Source organism: Oryzias latipes, chromosome 8, assembly GCF_053564925.1.
Source record: "Oryzias latipes strain Hd-rR chromosome 8, Olatipes_Hd-rR_3.1".
NCBI classification, from domain to species: Eukaryota; Metazoa; Chordata; class Actinopteri; order Beloniformes; family Adrianichthyidae; genus Oryzias; species Oryzias latipes.
The window spans coordinates 17,503,652-17,517,776 of record NC_136244.1 but is presented as its reverse complement, the minus strand read 5'-3'; the positions used below and the strand labels follow the sequence as shown (position 1 = coordinate 17,517,776).

Below are 14,125 nucleotides of genomic sequence, written 5' to 3'. Positions count from 1 at the left end.
GTGTTACATTCTTACACAACCAGGCATGCATTTCCAATGTGGTAGTGCTGGACTCTAAACAGAAATGTCTAGAGAGGAAAACCATATCTTCTGATTGATTGATCATTTTATTGATTGACAGTCCATATTTAGTCTTTTTTTCTGCCCAGAGACCTTTTTTGAACTCAGTTCTTGGTAAACCTGTGGTAGTTATTGATGATAAACTGATTCTGGTTCAGGAATGATGTATAGTGTCAAGAACAGACTGACTTGATCAACAATAAAATCAGTGACAGAGTTTGCCTTTCTTATTTTTGCTTATATTCAAATTCTTAAAAACACTGATGCCCAACATTTTAGGCATGTGCTCTAGTCAATGATTAGTTTTTATTTTATTAACATAAAATCATATTTCGGGAATAAAATGAATAACTTTGAAACATTTGAGTAACTAAGCTCATATTTAGCTGAAAGTGATGAAAAACCTACAAAACCTGAATCAGTGACGAAAGGAAAAGCACATAATTATTTGGTCTATGTTATGAGTAGAGGAGGTGCTAACTAAATGTATTTCTAAATTTGTAATTTGTGTGTCTGCACCCGTCCTTTATAACAGACAGGAAACGTGCCTTCAGACTGTCTGTCAGCTGATAACCAAGACCACCAAAACATACTTTCATTTCAAAAAAGAGACCTTATCATGGTAAAATGTATTAATGGTTCCAAATGACTGGATATGAATAAAAAAAAAATCAAAATTATTCTGAAAAAATGTATTGGCACAGGAAATCCCGGCAAAACACAATTGAAATTAACAGGAAGAAATGAACATGTAAATAGTTTTTACTACTTTAGCTGAAACTTGTGACTCAGAAGTCATCAGCAGCTTCAAATAAGGAAACAGAACTTTAACTGTTGTGAATTATGAAGAATATTTTTTTAGTAAATATTTTTTGCAGATCTACTTTGGATAGGAAGACAGGGACGATGGCCTCTGCAAACTCTGACCAACAAAGACAATGGACAGATTCATCAAATACATTTGAGATGATGAAATATTTCCTCTTATAGAACATGTCATGAAAGGCTGACAGAAAAAAAGAAACAAAAGAAAAACTACACTTATGCCCACAATGAATATATTACACACTTGCGGCAATTTGTTGCTGCACATTTGTGATGCAAATCTCTTTGTGTACCACATTCCAAGGTGCTGTGGTGGAAGTACATCTAATGATTAAAGGTTTTTATGTTTAAAACCTCACTGTCCGAAATAATGAACTGGTCACCAAGGTTTTGTCATCTTCCTTAAAAACACAAAACGTCTCTCTGCTGCTGTAAACGTATGTTCTTTTGTATGCTTTCTCTTCTTTACCACAAAATATTTTAATGTCAAATAGGCTAACATTTTTCAAAAGAATGTATGTGTATTTTCTCTTTTATACAATTAAAAGTCAATTATTCAAATGCTGTTATATCTGTTAGGAAAAATATTTGTTGCAAGGAAAATGTGAACAAGTGTGCAAAACAAACATTTGACAACATTTTTGGCATTCCTTTAACTGCCAGTTTCCAACAAATTGCAAACTTTTTTTACTATTAGATTTCTCTTGTGAGAGAAAACAAGTTTGGTTGCTTTGACATTCTAAAAAAATGTATTCCAGTTAACTTTGACATAAGACATAAAAACAGATGGGAGGGGCTTACTGTATGTGTATAAAAGCGTACTACCTTCCATTTGTGAGAACGGAGTTACTCACATCTACGTCTCAGACATGGAAGTTGGTAAGTAAAACTTCTTTAAAATACAATTACTCGACAGCAGAATTATCATCCCTGAGCTACAAATAATTTTTCCAAATGTTGTCTCATATGTGTCTGTCAGTAAACAAAAAGGCAGTGCCAAAAAAGGAAGTGTTGTTGTGTGGTGTGCCAAAATCACTCAAGTTGGTTCTTTCACGGGATTATGAGTTGGTGAGTTGCTTTTACAATAAATAAAATTACCTATTACTCCAAAGCTTAAAATAGATTAAACAAAATACACATTTTGTAAGATAAGGTTCTTAAAATGACAGATATTTTGTCCTTTGACAGAGCCATGGATTATTTGTAACTGGCTTGAGTTCCTACATGAATGACGGATACATCAAAGCCTACTTTCAACAATGGGGAAATGTCATATCATGCAAGGTAACAGTTGGAACGTTGTATTCTTGTTAGCCTCTCTTATTTGGAATATTTTTACAGTATTTTTTATCTAAATGTGTATTCTGTTTTTGTCTGATAAATTTGATCTAGGTAAAGAAGATTCCAAATTGTGGGAAAAATAGCGCAGTGGCCTTGGTGAAGTATTCCTCTGAGGATGAAGCAGATAAAGCACACTGGTTTGGTACTCACGTCATCGGAGGTTTGGAAGTGGTACTAAAACAGTTTGTCTGTCAAAAAGTGAGTAAAAAAATCAATGCCAGAAAATATTAACCAATCATCAAGGAGGATTAATTCTGTTTAGCTACGCTGTCATTGGCTCATATTGAATTATGTTTTGCAGACTGAGGAGGATTTCGTGGATGAGACTGCAGCCTCTGAGAAACCTCGACCGATGCGTTCAATGGGTCTGGGGTATATCCTGGAAGACCCCCAGTGGTTAGAGAATGAAGACGATCAGATGGAGACAGCAGCAATGAAAACAGCAACATAGCTAAACAAATCAGAAACAACCCTGTGTTTTATCTATGCTTATAATGAATGTTTACTTTTCATTTTCTGGAAAAACTATGGGAAATTATGAATTCTGTGGAATTTTAAATACATTTTTCTCATGCTACTACCCATGTTGTATTTTTTGTCTAAAGTTTCCAACCTTGTGGTGTGTTAAAGACTATTTATCTATTATTTTGCTTGTTTTAAATGAGTAAAAATAAACAAAGCAATGATTTCTGACTATTTTTTCTTGTTTTGTTGATATTTTTTCAGAATTCGATTTGTAATGAACAACATAGAAAAATTAAATTATTTACGTTTTTTAGTGTTTTAAATATCATGGATAGTTTAAGAAAGAATAATAATATTAACAATAATAATAACATCAAATTTGTTTGATCCAATTCTGAATTTGGTTGTTTACTTACGCAAACGTGCGTGTGACGTAGAATATCTCAGCAGCCAATCACGTAGCAGAGCGCCAAGATTCACCCGAAACTTAAAAACATGGCGGACAAAGACGAAGAAATTTGCTTTAGAAAGGTATTGGAAAACAAAAACCTTTTTGTCGCACCTTTGCTTCTTTATTCTTACAAAAACACGCAGAATGTTTATTTAAATCGTGCGTTCTTGTTTCTGTTACCCGTCTTGTGTTTTCTGATAACTCGTTCTTTTTTTGTCGTCCCCTGTGTGGCAACTATATGGCTTCCTTACTATGACCCCGTTTAAACGGTTAGTTCTCTTCATATACATGAAGATAAACGTCGAATTTACACAAAATAAAACCAATTTATTCGTTGAGAAACATTACAATGAAATTGCTTCTCACAAGTCAAATATCTTCCGTAAACAGATCAGCGTAGAAGACAGATTTTCAAAATAAAAGTATGACAATCATTTGTAAATCGTCATTTTACCCATAAGATGTCCTTGTTTTTTGTTCAATTAACAGATACATACCTATTTAATAAGTGGTTATTTCTACAGCTTATTTCATAAAATTGTCTTTTAAGTTTGTCAAAAGTGTTTTACTGTCATTTGCTTTGACAAACAGGAAACGATAAGCAAACTCCTGACTAGTTTCTTTAAGGAGGATAAAACCAAACGTGAGTTAATTTTGTTGTTGTTGTTGATTGTTTGTGATTGTGTTAGTGACTACTTATCCTGTCATGCTTTACAGTTAGCAGTGAGGCTGCTCTGCTTATGGCAGAGATGTTAAAGATTTTTGTACAAGGTACTGCACTTTTCCTAAACTATTGTATTATAATATTTGCCATTATGTGGCTCCATACTGATAATAGTACACTTTTTGTTTTCCCAGAGGCTGCTATAAGATCACAGAAACAAGCTGAATCTGAGGACTGTGACAAAGTGGATATTGAGCATTTTGAAAAGATCTTACCACAGCTGGTATGAAGCATAACACACTCGAGTGTGTTAACTCTCAGAATGCAGAAATGGGGCTAAAATACGGTGGCCCTGAAGGGCAAATCACACCAACAAAACACCTAAGGAAAAAACATACTAAAGATCCAAACAGCAATTAAAATAGCAACACAAATAAGAAAACAGCATTACATTCTGGAAACCTTTTTTGTTTTTTTTTTAGAAAAAAATACATATTTTGGAAGACAAAAGTAATTTATTTTGGTGGACTTTTTAGAATTGTATTTGGTTTCTGTATTTTTCCTTTTCTAAAATGTAATGTTTTTGTTATTTTTTGTTTTTGCTTTTTTTATTGCCACTGTGATCTTTAATATTTTTTGCAGTGATTGTACTGTTGGTGTGATTTGCACTTCAGGGCCACCATACAAACAACCTACATAACCCCAGCAGCAACACATACTTGAGAAAAGAGGGTCATTGGCAGGAAAGCAAATTTAAATTTAAAAGGATAAAAAAGCTTTATTGATTCTAAAATATTATGAGCTAAATGAAAAAAAACAACCCACAGAAAATAAATGTTAAAAAGATTACAAAACCACAAATAGTTTACTAAACTAGTGTCTTACAGTTGTCACTTTTGTTTAGTTGTTTTAAAGTTTATTATTTAAAAAAGCTGGCCTTCCTTTAACTTTTTTATTTTTTCTTCCTGCAGCTTTTGGATTTCTAAAGTAACCACAAGAGGGAGCTAGAGTTCCACAGACATGTTCCCACATTTTATTTTATGCCTCCTTTTTTTTCAGTGTACCTGTAATTTCATAATTACCAAAATTTGAGATGTAACATCTTCTGTGTTTATTTTTTACGTTTAGTCGTTTTTTAAGTACAGAGTGCACTCGCGGCTTCGCCACTTTCACCAACAAGGGCCACCTGTGCTCCTTTGCGCAACAACAGGTGCTTCCAGCATGCTCCATGGCGCCCTTCATCAAAGCCTTCAGGAGCAGTTGGAAGCAATTAGAGTAATAAGGAGAGCAGCCAGTCCCTTAGATGATGACAAGTGCCAGGAAAAAAGGAGTACCCCCTCCGGCCACTTTGAAGTTCCCTTTTGCTGTCCTGGGATGTTTGGTTAGGGGGTAGGGGGAAGGGCAAAAGGGGACCTCTGGCACAGGGGGAAAGTTGAAGGGGAGTGTGTTTGCACGTATGTGTGCATGTGTTCGCCAAACATTGCAGGGGACCACACGCGTAGATATTCTGTTTGAAAGGAAACATAACAAAACACGTTGGAACATGGTCCAAGAGGAGCAGGGTGTAATTCTGAAGGTAAATAAACAAAAAAAAAAACGGCCAGTAGTAGAGGCTCTCTTTCTACTTTTCATGGCAGCTGAAGAGGGAGCTGGGCCTGCAAAGAAGAGGCTAATCTGGGGTTTCCCAACCCGAGTGGCTTTGATGGTTTTCCACCGGCAATGCTTTTTGACCAGCGCCTTTCGGTATGAGTGAGCATAGCTGCACAACACCTCACACTATTTATTTGTGTGGCTCGTGAGTGACTCACTGTGCTCGCATTGAAGTGGAAGCAATGGAGAGTCAAGAATCCAGGCGCCTGGAATTTGTGTCAGCAACTTATTTTAGAACAGTCCCCAAAAAATATTAGGCCACAAATTCTATTGATAATTAAACAAATGTTCCAAATCAGCGTTGATCTACTGTATAAAATGTGTGCAAGTGAAATAAAAATGTGTTGCTACCATTACCGAAATGTGTTGTGGTGAATCAGAACACTGATGCATGACTTTCCGATGCGTCTTAATGGAACAAATGACATCTGAAGGTAGTATTATTAAACATGCGAAAGCAGTTTTGACAAAAATTCTCCTAATTGAAAGTGACGTGTCGACAGGCCGTCCAGACTCTTTCAGAAAGCTTTGGAGTGAGGAGCTGTTCCTCGGAGGAGCAGCCTCTTCTGTCTCCAACCTCCTGTCCAATGTGGAGCCAGGACGTTTGCATCACTACATATCTGCTTTACTGCACCGATTCATAGCAACGCCGGGGCAATTGTTGCTGTCAAAATCCTTTTTTGATTTGCTACTGCAATTTATATCATGAAAAAAAAAAAGAAACTCAGAAATCTGGACTCTACAGATCCAATCCCAACTGAATTTACAAAATAAAATAGAAATCTTCTAAACTGTGAAGTGTTTTACAGAAATGTTTGTTTTTTGGCTGAGTCTTCTTAGGATTTTATTTGGATTTTTGTTTCTAAAATGTACTGTGTACAAAATAACATATTTCCATCTTTAATCTCAAAATATTCTCTTAAAGTCAAACTACATGTTGTTTTAAAAAAGAATTTTTTTTACGTGAAATGTTTATCTTTTATTATTACAGCCCAAACCTTTATTACCTAACACATTTCCGTTCAAGGCACTGAAAATTTCCACTTAACATAGTAAACATTTTTTACAATATCTATATATTAAAATGACATTTTTAATGTCATGAATCTTTTTTTGACTGTTATGCTGGATGTGAGGCTGTGGTGCATTACTGCACAGTAGACAAGAGGCCCTTGTGGCCCCCCTCATGGGCATAACTAAGGAGAGGTTGTGGGGGACACAGATATAGTGCATTCCTCTAAGATGCTCGGTGTGTAACTCAATATGAAACGTGGCTAACCCTTTGAAACAACAAAGAAAACTGCAGGTTTACTTGAAGTTTGCGTGTTTGTGGAGAGAATACAAATAAAGACAGCATCTTTGCTGACTGTGGACTGCTGTGACGTGGATTTCTGGGAGGCCTCTGGCCTCTGGAAAGGCCCTGGGGTTGTTGAGCTAAGCTTTGTCAAGGAGCCACGAGGCCCATGCTGGGGATGATTAGAACATACCTGGCAGTTCTCGCCACTTCGACTCTCTCCTGGAATCACATATTATTATCATATCATCATATTAGCTTTCAGTTTGAGGCTGGAGATGGCCTGCCGCTGCGCCCTGTGTATCGGCTGGAGCGCCGCGAGCCAGAGGGGGCGGAAAGGATTTTTCCGGAACCAGCGAGGTGGATGATAGGGTCACAGACCTTGGCACGCAGCTGAAGAGGTAAATGGGGAACAAGAGAGATGTCCAATTAGGCCTGCAGCTGGGTTATTTCTGGACCACAGTACGACCTTAACTGATTTACCCTTCTACCTCAACTTCCCTCCGCTCTCCACCTCCCTCCTTTGTGTGTTGGCCTACATTGTCTGTAAAAACAGGCTAATCTCCTTACATAACACCCTGCAAACTCAATGAAATCATTTGATGTCTAATAATAAAATCAAAGTTTATTCGAGGTGACGTCAAAAGAAGTCCAGAGGTCTAAGGTCGGCAAAGTGGCTCTATTTTTAGGCGCCGCTTAAGGAATTGATGTAAATTCTTGCAGGATTTGTCAGTCAAGGTTGGAGAAACTGTGCACATATTAGAAATGATGAAAGGCTCCGTGTTTGGTGATATTTAAAAATGAGTCAAGTAATGACCAAAATCTCTTTAGCTGGTAGCAGGAGGCACAGTGTGACGCTGGCCTTTGAGAGACTTGTTGAAGGACCTTTCTGGACGCCATGTGAAGGCGGAAATTCTCTGCATTGGGCAAATATGAGTGAAAATGTATGTATCGTCTGTACCTCTTGATCTCAAATAACTGAGAAAAGACAAAGTTAGATTTTTAGCATCATAAAATAACAAATAATCTCGCACCCATAAGCAGCTAAGACTAGCAGAAGTTGCTTTCAGGGCTTGTCTTGTGTTTCGTCCAGAGTGTTTGTCATCTCTCCTCACAGTGGCCGGGAGCGTTAAATTAGCCAAGAGGACGGCTTTCATATAGACGAGGCCTCATGCCAGATTGCAGGAGAGGTCAGGATGTGAGGGTCATAGGTTAAGATGCGGCATTGAACTGCTTCCTCTGCATTATGTTGTGCAAACATGAGCTTTAATCCTTTTTGGTGCAGTTCAAAGTGAAGAGATTTTCTCTGAAATGGCTCCTAGCCCAGCGTGTACTGGGACACTCAAGATACATTGGAGAGGCTGCTGAGTGAAAGGAGGACATACCTGGAGAGTTAGATTGAAGAAGTGACACAGCAAGAAAATTAACTAGGGGGAAAAATTATAATATTGTGTTTTATTGATATATTGGAAAGCAAACCAGATCTGCAGGAATCACCTTTCATATCAGATGATCGTCAAAGCTCAGCTCCACGTCACTCAGCTGAACCCTCAGTGATGCATAGATACTACCACAGAGGACAACCTAGATACCTGCAAATCAAACCCTGCTTTCTTCTGTGACAATTTTTATTTCGGAGGCGCCAAAACAAGCAACCTCTGACCTTCTAAGGCAGTTGAAGTGCAAATCTCTTTCCCAGAATAGTTCCACCTTTATTTGACACAGGAAAAAGGTTTTCAGAATGCAAACTGTCTCCAAAAACAGCAAAAGGAGTAGATCCACTCCCGATGAAGTTGTAATTTAAAAAAAGAAAAGAAAAGTCTTTCCTGGAGAAAACAACAATAAATTTGAAAGGGCTTCAAAGGGGCCGCTCACTTCTCTGAGCATAAAACATAGTACAGGCTTGTAAGAAAACCACTCAATCGCTCAAACTTTGATGAAACACGAGTCCAACAATACAGAGATGAAAAAAGGCTGCTTTGAAAATAACTTGCAATATAAACGTTTTTATGGTTGCAGCTTAAAAGTTTATCTTTTTTTTCAAGGATTTTTCCTCAGCTTTTCCATATCATGAGGTGTTTTCCTCCCAAGTGGCCCCAGTTTGTCAGCAAATATGCTTTAAGATGTTAAGTCGGAAATCTAATCTCCCATTATATAAAGCACAGACTGTTGCAAGCAAATATCCTGGTGGAGCTGTTGGATGCTTTGACACTAAACAGGCTGGGGAGCTTCAGGACGCACATCAGTGGAAGGGCAATATCCTGTATCCTGACTCTAACAGGAGGCACAAGCGTAACATGTGTGAGCGCCCAAAGAGAAAAGACCAGGTGTCCCCCCTGATCTTTTTTCCATTCCCTCCCGCTCCCGATCTAAGGTTGATCTTTCTAACGAACAGCACCAGAGAGCTGCCACCCCTGCCACAGGAACCTGAATCACTGAGCTGTGGAGCCGAGTGGAAATGAGGACTTAGCTGACTTACAATTGCTGGCTAACTGAAGAGATCAAAAGAGGAAACAGGTGATTTACTGAGGCGTTTCAGTGTTTCAGCGGTGCGGTTATATCCAACGGTGCAGCCACACAAAGCATCTCACTGTCCTCATGGAGTCTGCATCCAAATATTCAACATTTGAGCTGACAACTCTCCGACAATTCAACGCGTGTACTTTTAGCAGTTCTCTGAAATAACTTCTGGTTGTTACTCAGTTGGATTAAAAATATCTGACCTGCAGTCGCTTAAAATTACAAAAAGAAAGCTAAAATTTAAGCAAAAATGTACATCTTTTTTACATATTTTCATCCTTTATGTTACAATCACAATTGGACTAGAATGTGACCAGGAAGTACCTCAAAAGACAACCAGGGGCAGGTTGCAAAATCGATCTATTTTCAAAGCGTTCCCAGTGGTCTTTTCATTATGACCATGCTGCTTTTTTGCCAAACAAACAAACAAAGAAAACGTGTAGTTTTCTAAGACATAGTTTGTGCAAAGCGGCAGTAGTTCATCAGAAATGGATGATTGGCGCAGAACAAGCCCGCCCCCACTTCCTATCACCCATCTGTTGATATATTCATATATTTGTCTTCCATCATCAGAAAAAATCCACATGAATACGTTAAAGAAAACACAAAAAAACAGGATTTTCAGCTGAGTGGGTCTGTTACATCAAATGCAAACATATTTAGAGTTTAAAGCGCATTTTACTTTATATAAAGCTTTTACGGCCATCATATTTTTTAATTAATTTTTTGCTTTAGTTTTTCTCAAATTTCAAAAGTACTTATTCTCAAGGGAATAGTTTTTGTATAATCACATTTATTGTCTTGCGCAATTCTTGTGAGCTCTAGATGGGTGGAACAAACTATCAATGTGCGCTGCTCCTTTTAGGGGTTAAATTACAGAAATCAATAGGAAACCAGAGAATTATTCTATTATAAGTCTATATTTTAGAAGCTAATTTTGAAATAGCAGCTAAAAAGGAGGACCAGACTATGAAAACAAGAAAAATCGTATAAACTATTTTTTTGTATGCTAAGACTTTTTGTTATAAGTGTGGAAATGTCTATAACTCCAATACATTGAACACGTTTGACTTTATCATGGTTAAAAAGCAAGGAAAGACATGTGAGGCTAAGTCGGATTCACAAACAATGTTTCATTTATTATGACAAATCAAAGTGAAGCACACATGGCACTCTTTTTTTGTGTTACATACATATGCAGCTTAAAGTCACAAATATTAGTAGTAATTGTATGAACTGGGATCCAGGGTGCTGAGCTAGAATTAAAAAAAATACTTCCTGAAGTGCACTGAGGTTATGTAAGCCTGTATTTGCTGACAGCTTCCACATTCCCTTCCTTCTTCTTTCTTAGTTGAAGAAATATTGTTTTAGTGTCAAAAGGAAGGTCAAATGCTCAACAGTGTTATAAAAAAATACCTTTTTTGTCTTCTCTGCATCTCTGTCACCTGAAGGGGAAGTGGATCTTGTTCATCCACAGCTGAGTAAACTACTTAAGTCTCTCTCGTACGGTTACAGGCATCATGTTTGAAACGGAAAAACCCTACAAATGTGGCAATGATAGAAGCAGACAAACACGGCCATGCTTGATTGCCAGACTTCCTTTTGTTATTTCACAGTGTGTTTGAAGTCTTCAGTAAGTGTCTTCGATTTCTGCACATTTCCCTGAATCAAAAACAAACAATAATATGCACCGGACAAGATTCACACAAGCGTGTAAGGCAACCAAACACAAGCTAGAGCAGCGAGGAGCCTTTTTTCCTCTCAGACCAGCCGTTTTAAACCTCACCACAATAAGTTGTGGGCCTGTTTACTGCACTGACTATAAATACGGGCTAATTATTTCACAGCGTTAGCGAGACAGATGTTTTAGTTGCATCCCTCCATCTCACCCAGGCACATATTGATGGCTCACAGACTGTTTATGCTCTTTTTATTCATCTGTGCTGTGACCTCTTCCAGCTGTAGGAATTTGCCAAACCTGGTGGTTCATAAAGTGTAGCCCCTCCAGCATGTGGAGCCCATGCCTTGTTTTGTGCATGCGCACGAGCAAATAAATAAACAAGAAAAAAAAAAAAAGGGGGAAGATGTATGTTCAATAGTAATCCATAGAGGAGCGGGCCTTGCGGTTATATGATCTAAACAGACTCTGATGACTGTGTATACATGGGGTGAGTTAAACAAGTGACACAGAACATTATGCTTTGATCTGCTAATTACAGTGGAAAACAACCTGGCAACAAAAGCGCTCTGCTCAGATTGGCCGCATTACCTGTGCTTTCCACTTTGCACGCAACAAAATGCTCGAGACACGAAAGTGAGTGTTTTTTTTCACTTTACAAAGAAATCCCACAGAGAAAAAACAACTGATTAAAGCATCCATTATTTGATCAAAAATCATCAAATGAAAAAAAAATCAATGATATTCCCCCCTCTCTAATATCCCTCTCTCTTCTTCCCTTCTTTCCTTTTCTGTCCGGTCCAACATAAAAGATTTTCAAACATGATTGAAATGAATAAAGTCTGGCCTCGATTACAAAAGGGGTTTATTCAGACATACCTCTGTTTTGTCAGAAGATTCATAACCCCTGTTGTTAAAGTAAAATATGTCCATCACAAGAGGCCTTCAGCTCTCATCTGTTTGCCTAGCTGTTGGACAGGACAAGTTAAAAAAAAAAATCAAATGCCCCAAACGAGACATAGCTATTGAAAAATGCCAAAAAAATGTACACAGTGAAAATTCCAGAAATTCCAGAGTTGTATTGTAGTTAAATGACAGATTCAATTACATTTACATGGTAAACTGAATAACACATAGGTTAAACAAAGGGGAAAAACATTGATTTCAGTGCAGAATGCCAACTTTATGTGAAACAAAGATCTTTATGTTGTTTTAGAGTTGATTTAATGCTTTTTTTGCTCAGTGCTGTTCTTATTTCTGGGCATGTTTCTACAGACAGATTCATAATTTTTCAAAAGGTTGTGATACAAGATTTCCAATTTGTGCACATCCTTTGCAAGTAACTTTTACCTTTGATTTACAAGAAAACCCTAAAGGAAAATGATTAAATAAATAAAACTGAAGAAACGTCCAATGTTTACTTCTTTTTATTGTTTTTCGTCACTTCTGGAGCCTTATTGTGTTACTCCTGAGCATTAGGTGATTTAAAACTACACAGCCAGTTCTTGTTTTGTCATCCTTTTAATGACAGAAAACTTTCACCCACAGTTAGGATTTTATTTTTATCTCCCAAAGCTCTTCAAATACATGAATAGCTGCACCTTGGTGCTGCCTTTAATTGCCACAATTGCCATTTAGCAATAAGCTGGTTAAAAAAAGGAAAGAAAAACAGTCTCAGGGCATGTTGTCAGGTTTAATAAGGTCCTTGTTGAAAGGGGACTGCTGTGTCGGCACCACCAAAGACTGCTGCCTGAAGTGGCCTCCAGTGGACCAGAAGGTCCCTGCAGGGTTTTGATGAGCCGAGGGAGCACAGATTGTCTCTCCCCCACTGTGGGGGTGTGAAGGGCTGCAGTGGCATCAGCACTCCTTGCTGTGCGTGGCTAAGCCGACAGAAAGCGTGGAGAGGAAGAGGTCACAATCACAGCGCCGCAGAAGGAAGATGTATGGCATTGCTGACACTGGAAAAGCCAGACGGCGGTGACACGCTTTTACAGAGAACAAACTTTTACAGGCCCAGAAGCAGCAGGCTGTCTTTCACATCGCTTTGGTGAATTAAGGAAAGTGTGGATCTTTTGTGAGATATACCAACAAGCAAACAAAGGCCGGAAAAAAATGTTGAGTTTTATGAAAAATCTTGTATTTTATTTTTTGTTTTTAAGGTTTGTGTAAGTCCTCACAGAGAAAGCATAAAAACGGATAAACAATATCATGCTAAATAAAAATCTAAAAGACTTTACTCAACTGCTTTTCAATTTATAAAGATTTAATCTGTATTGAAATATCTTGGATTCTTCAACATTTTCTTAAATTCTCATACAGGAGTGACATAACTGAGTCACATTTACATCGTTGTTTACTTGCTTTCTGTTGTCAACAAAGCAACAAGCTAGATCAAGCGCAACATGCAGGCAAAGATTTTGTTGAAAAGATGATAAAAAAGGACAAGAAAATAAAAAATAAACCAACATCCCAATTAAAAAGTTGAAATTTTAAAAAAGGAAAAATAATCTAAAAATGAATTCATGATAAAGAGAAATAGTGGAAGTTTTTATCATTTAAATAATGACGCGGACAACATTATTTTTGAAGATGTTTATTGTTTTAAAAGTCATGAGTTTTAAGAATATTCTTCCATCAAAATATACTTAATTAACTTTAATTGATTAGGTTTAGTATATGTTGCTCTAATAAAGGAACAAAAAATACAATTTCACAGTTTTGGAAGATAATAAAGACAAGTGATCATGGACTTTATCATTTTTAATCATACAAAATGTAGATATTTTTGCATTTTTCCAAGCTGGTATTTAAGTTTTGGAAAATTAAGAGGGCAATCGAAGCAACATTTCCCAATGATAAAGTATTGTAACATAAAAATCCAAACATTGAAATACTTGGTGACACATTTACTGACCGTGATACGTTCCACAGGAGAACATGTATAAACAAAAAAGAAGAAAGAAAAGAAATGCAGTGACAACTGTGAACTCCAGGTCCATGTTTTATAGAGCTGTGTTGTTCACATTCTCACATTGAGCCCTCCACCTTCAGGCCCCCTTCCAGTTACTTTGATTCTTTATTCACCAGTCCCCTCTACTAACCCTCGCCACCCCATCCTTAAGTCCAGCTGATGGAGGCTCCTTTGTCAACCGGCACCCCGGCAACAGCTTCAAAGAG

The 14,125-nt window shown here is 37.5% G+C and overlaps 2 protein-coding genes across 2 annotated transcripts; both read left to right on the top strand.

The window, feature by feature from the left end:
- Nucleotides 1-1,720: 1,720 nt before the first annotated feature.
- On the top strand, nucleotides 1,721-2,922 carry LOC105354555 (heterogeneous nuclear ribonucleoproteins A2/B1). The gene is made up of 5 exons (XM_011478157.4): nucleotides 1,721-1,764; nucleotides 1,865-1,953; nucleotides 2,074-2,169; nucleotides 2,278-2,424; nucleotides 2,528-2,922. The coding sequence occupies exons 1-5, from the start codon at nucleotides 1,755-1,757 to the stop codon at nucleotides 2,675-2,677; spliced, it is 492 nt and encodes a 163-aa protein (XP_011476459.1). The 5' UTR covers nucleotides 1,721-1,754; the 3' UTR covers nucleotides 2,678-2,922.
- A 190-nt stretch (nucleotides 2,923-3,112) lies between these two features.
- On the top strand, nucleotides 3,113-4,905 carry cenpx (centromere protein X). Its single transcript, XM_020705293.3, has 5 exons — nucleotides 3,113-3,222; nucleotides 3,734-3,785; nucleotides 3,860-3,913; nucleotides 4,001-4,089; nucleotides 4,778-4,905. Exons 1-5 carry the CDS (start codon nucleotides 3,187-3,189, stop codon nucleotides 4,790-4,792), a joined length of 246 nt encoding a protein of 81 aa, XP_020560952.1. The 5' UTR covers nucleotides 3,113-3,186; the 3' UTR covers nucleotides 4,793-4,905.
- The last annotated feature ends 9,220 nt before the right edge of the window (nucleotides 4,906-14,125 follow it).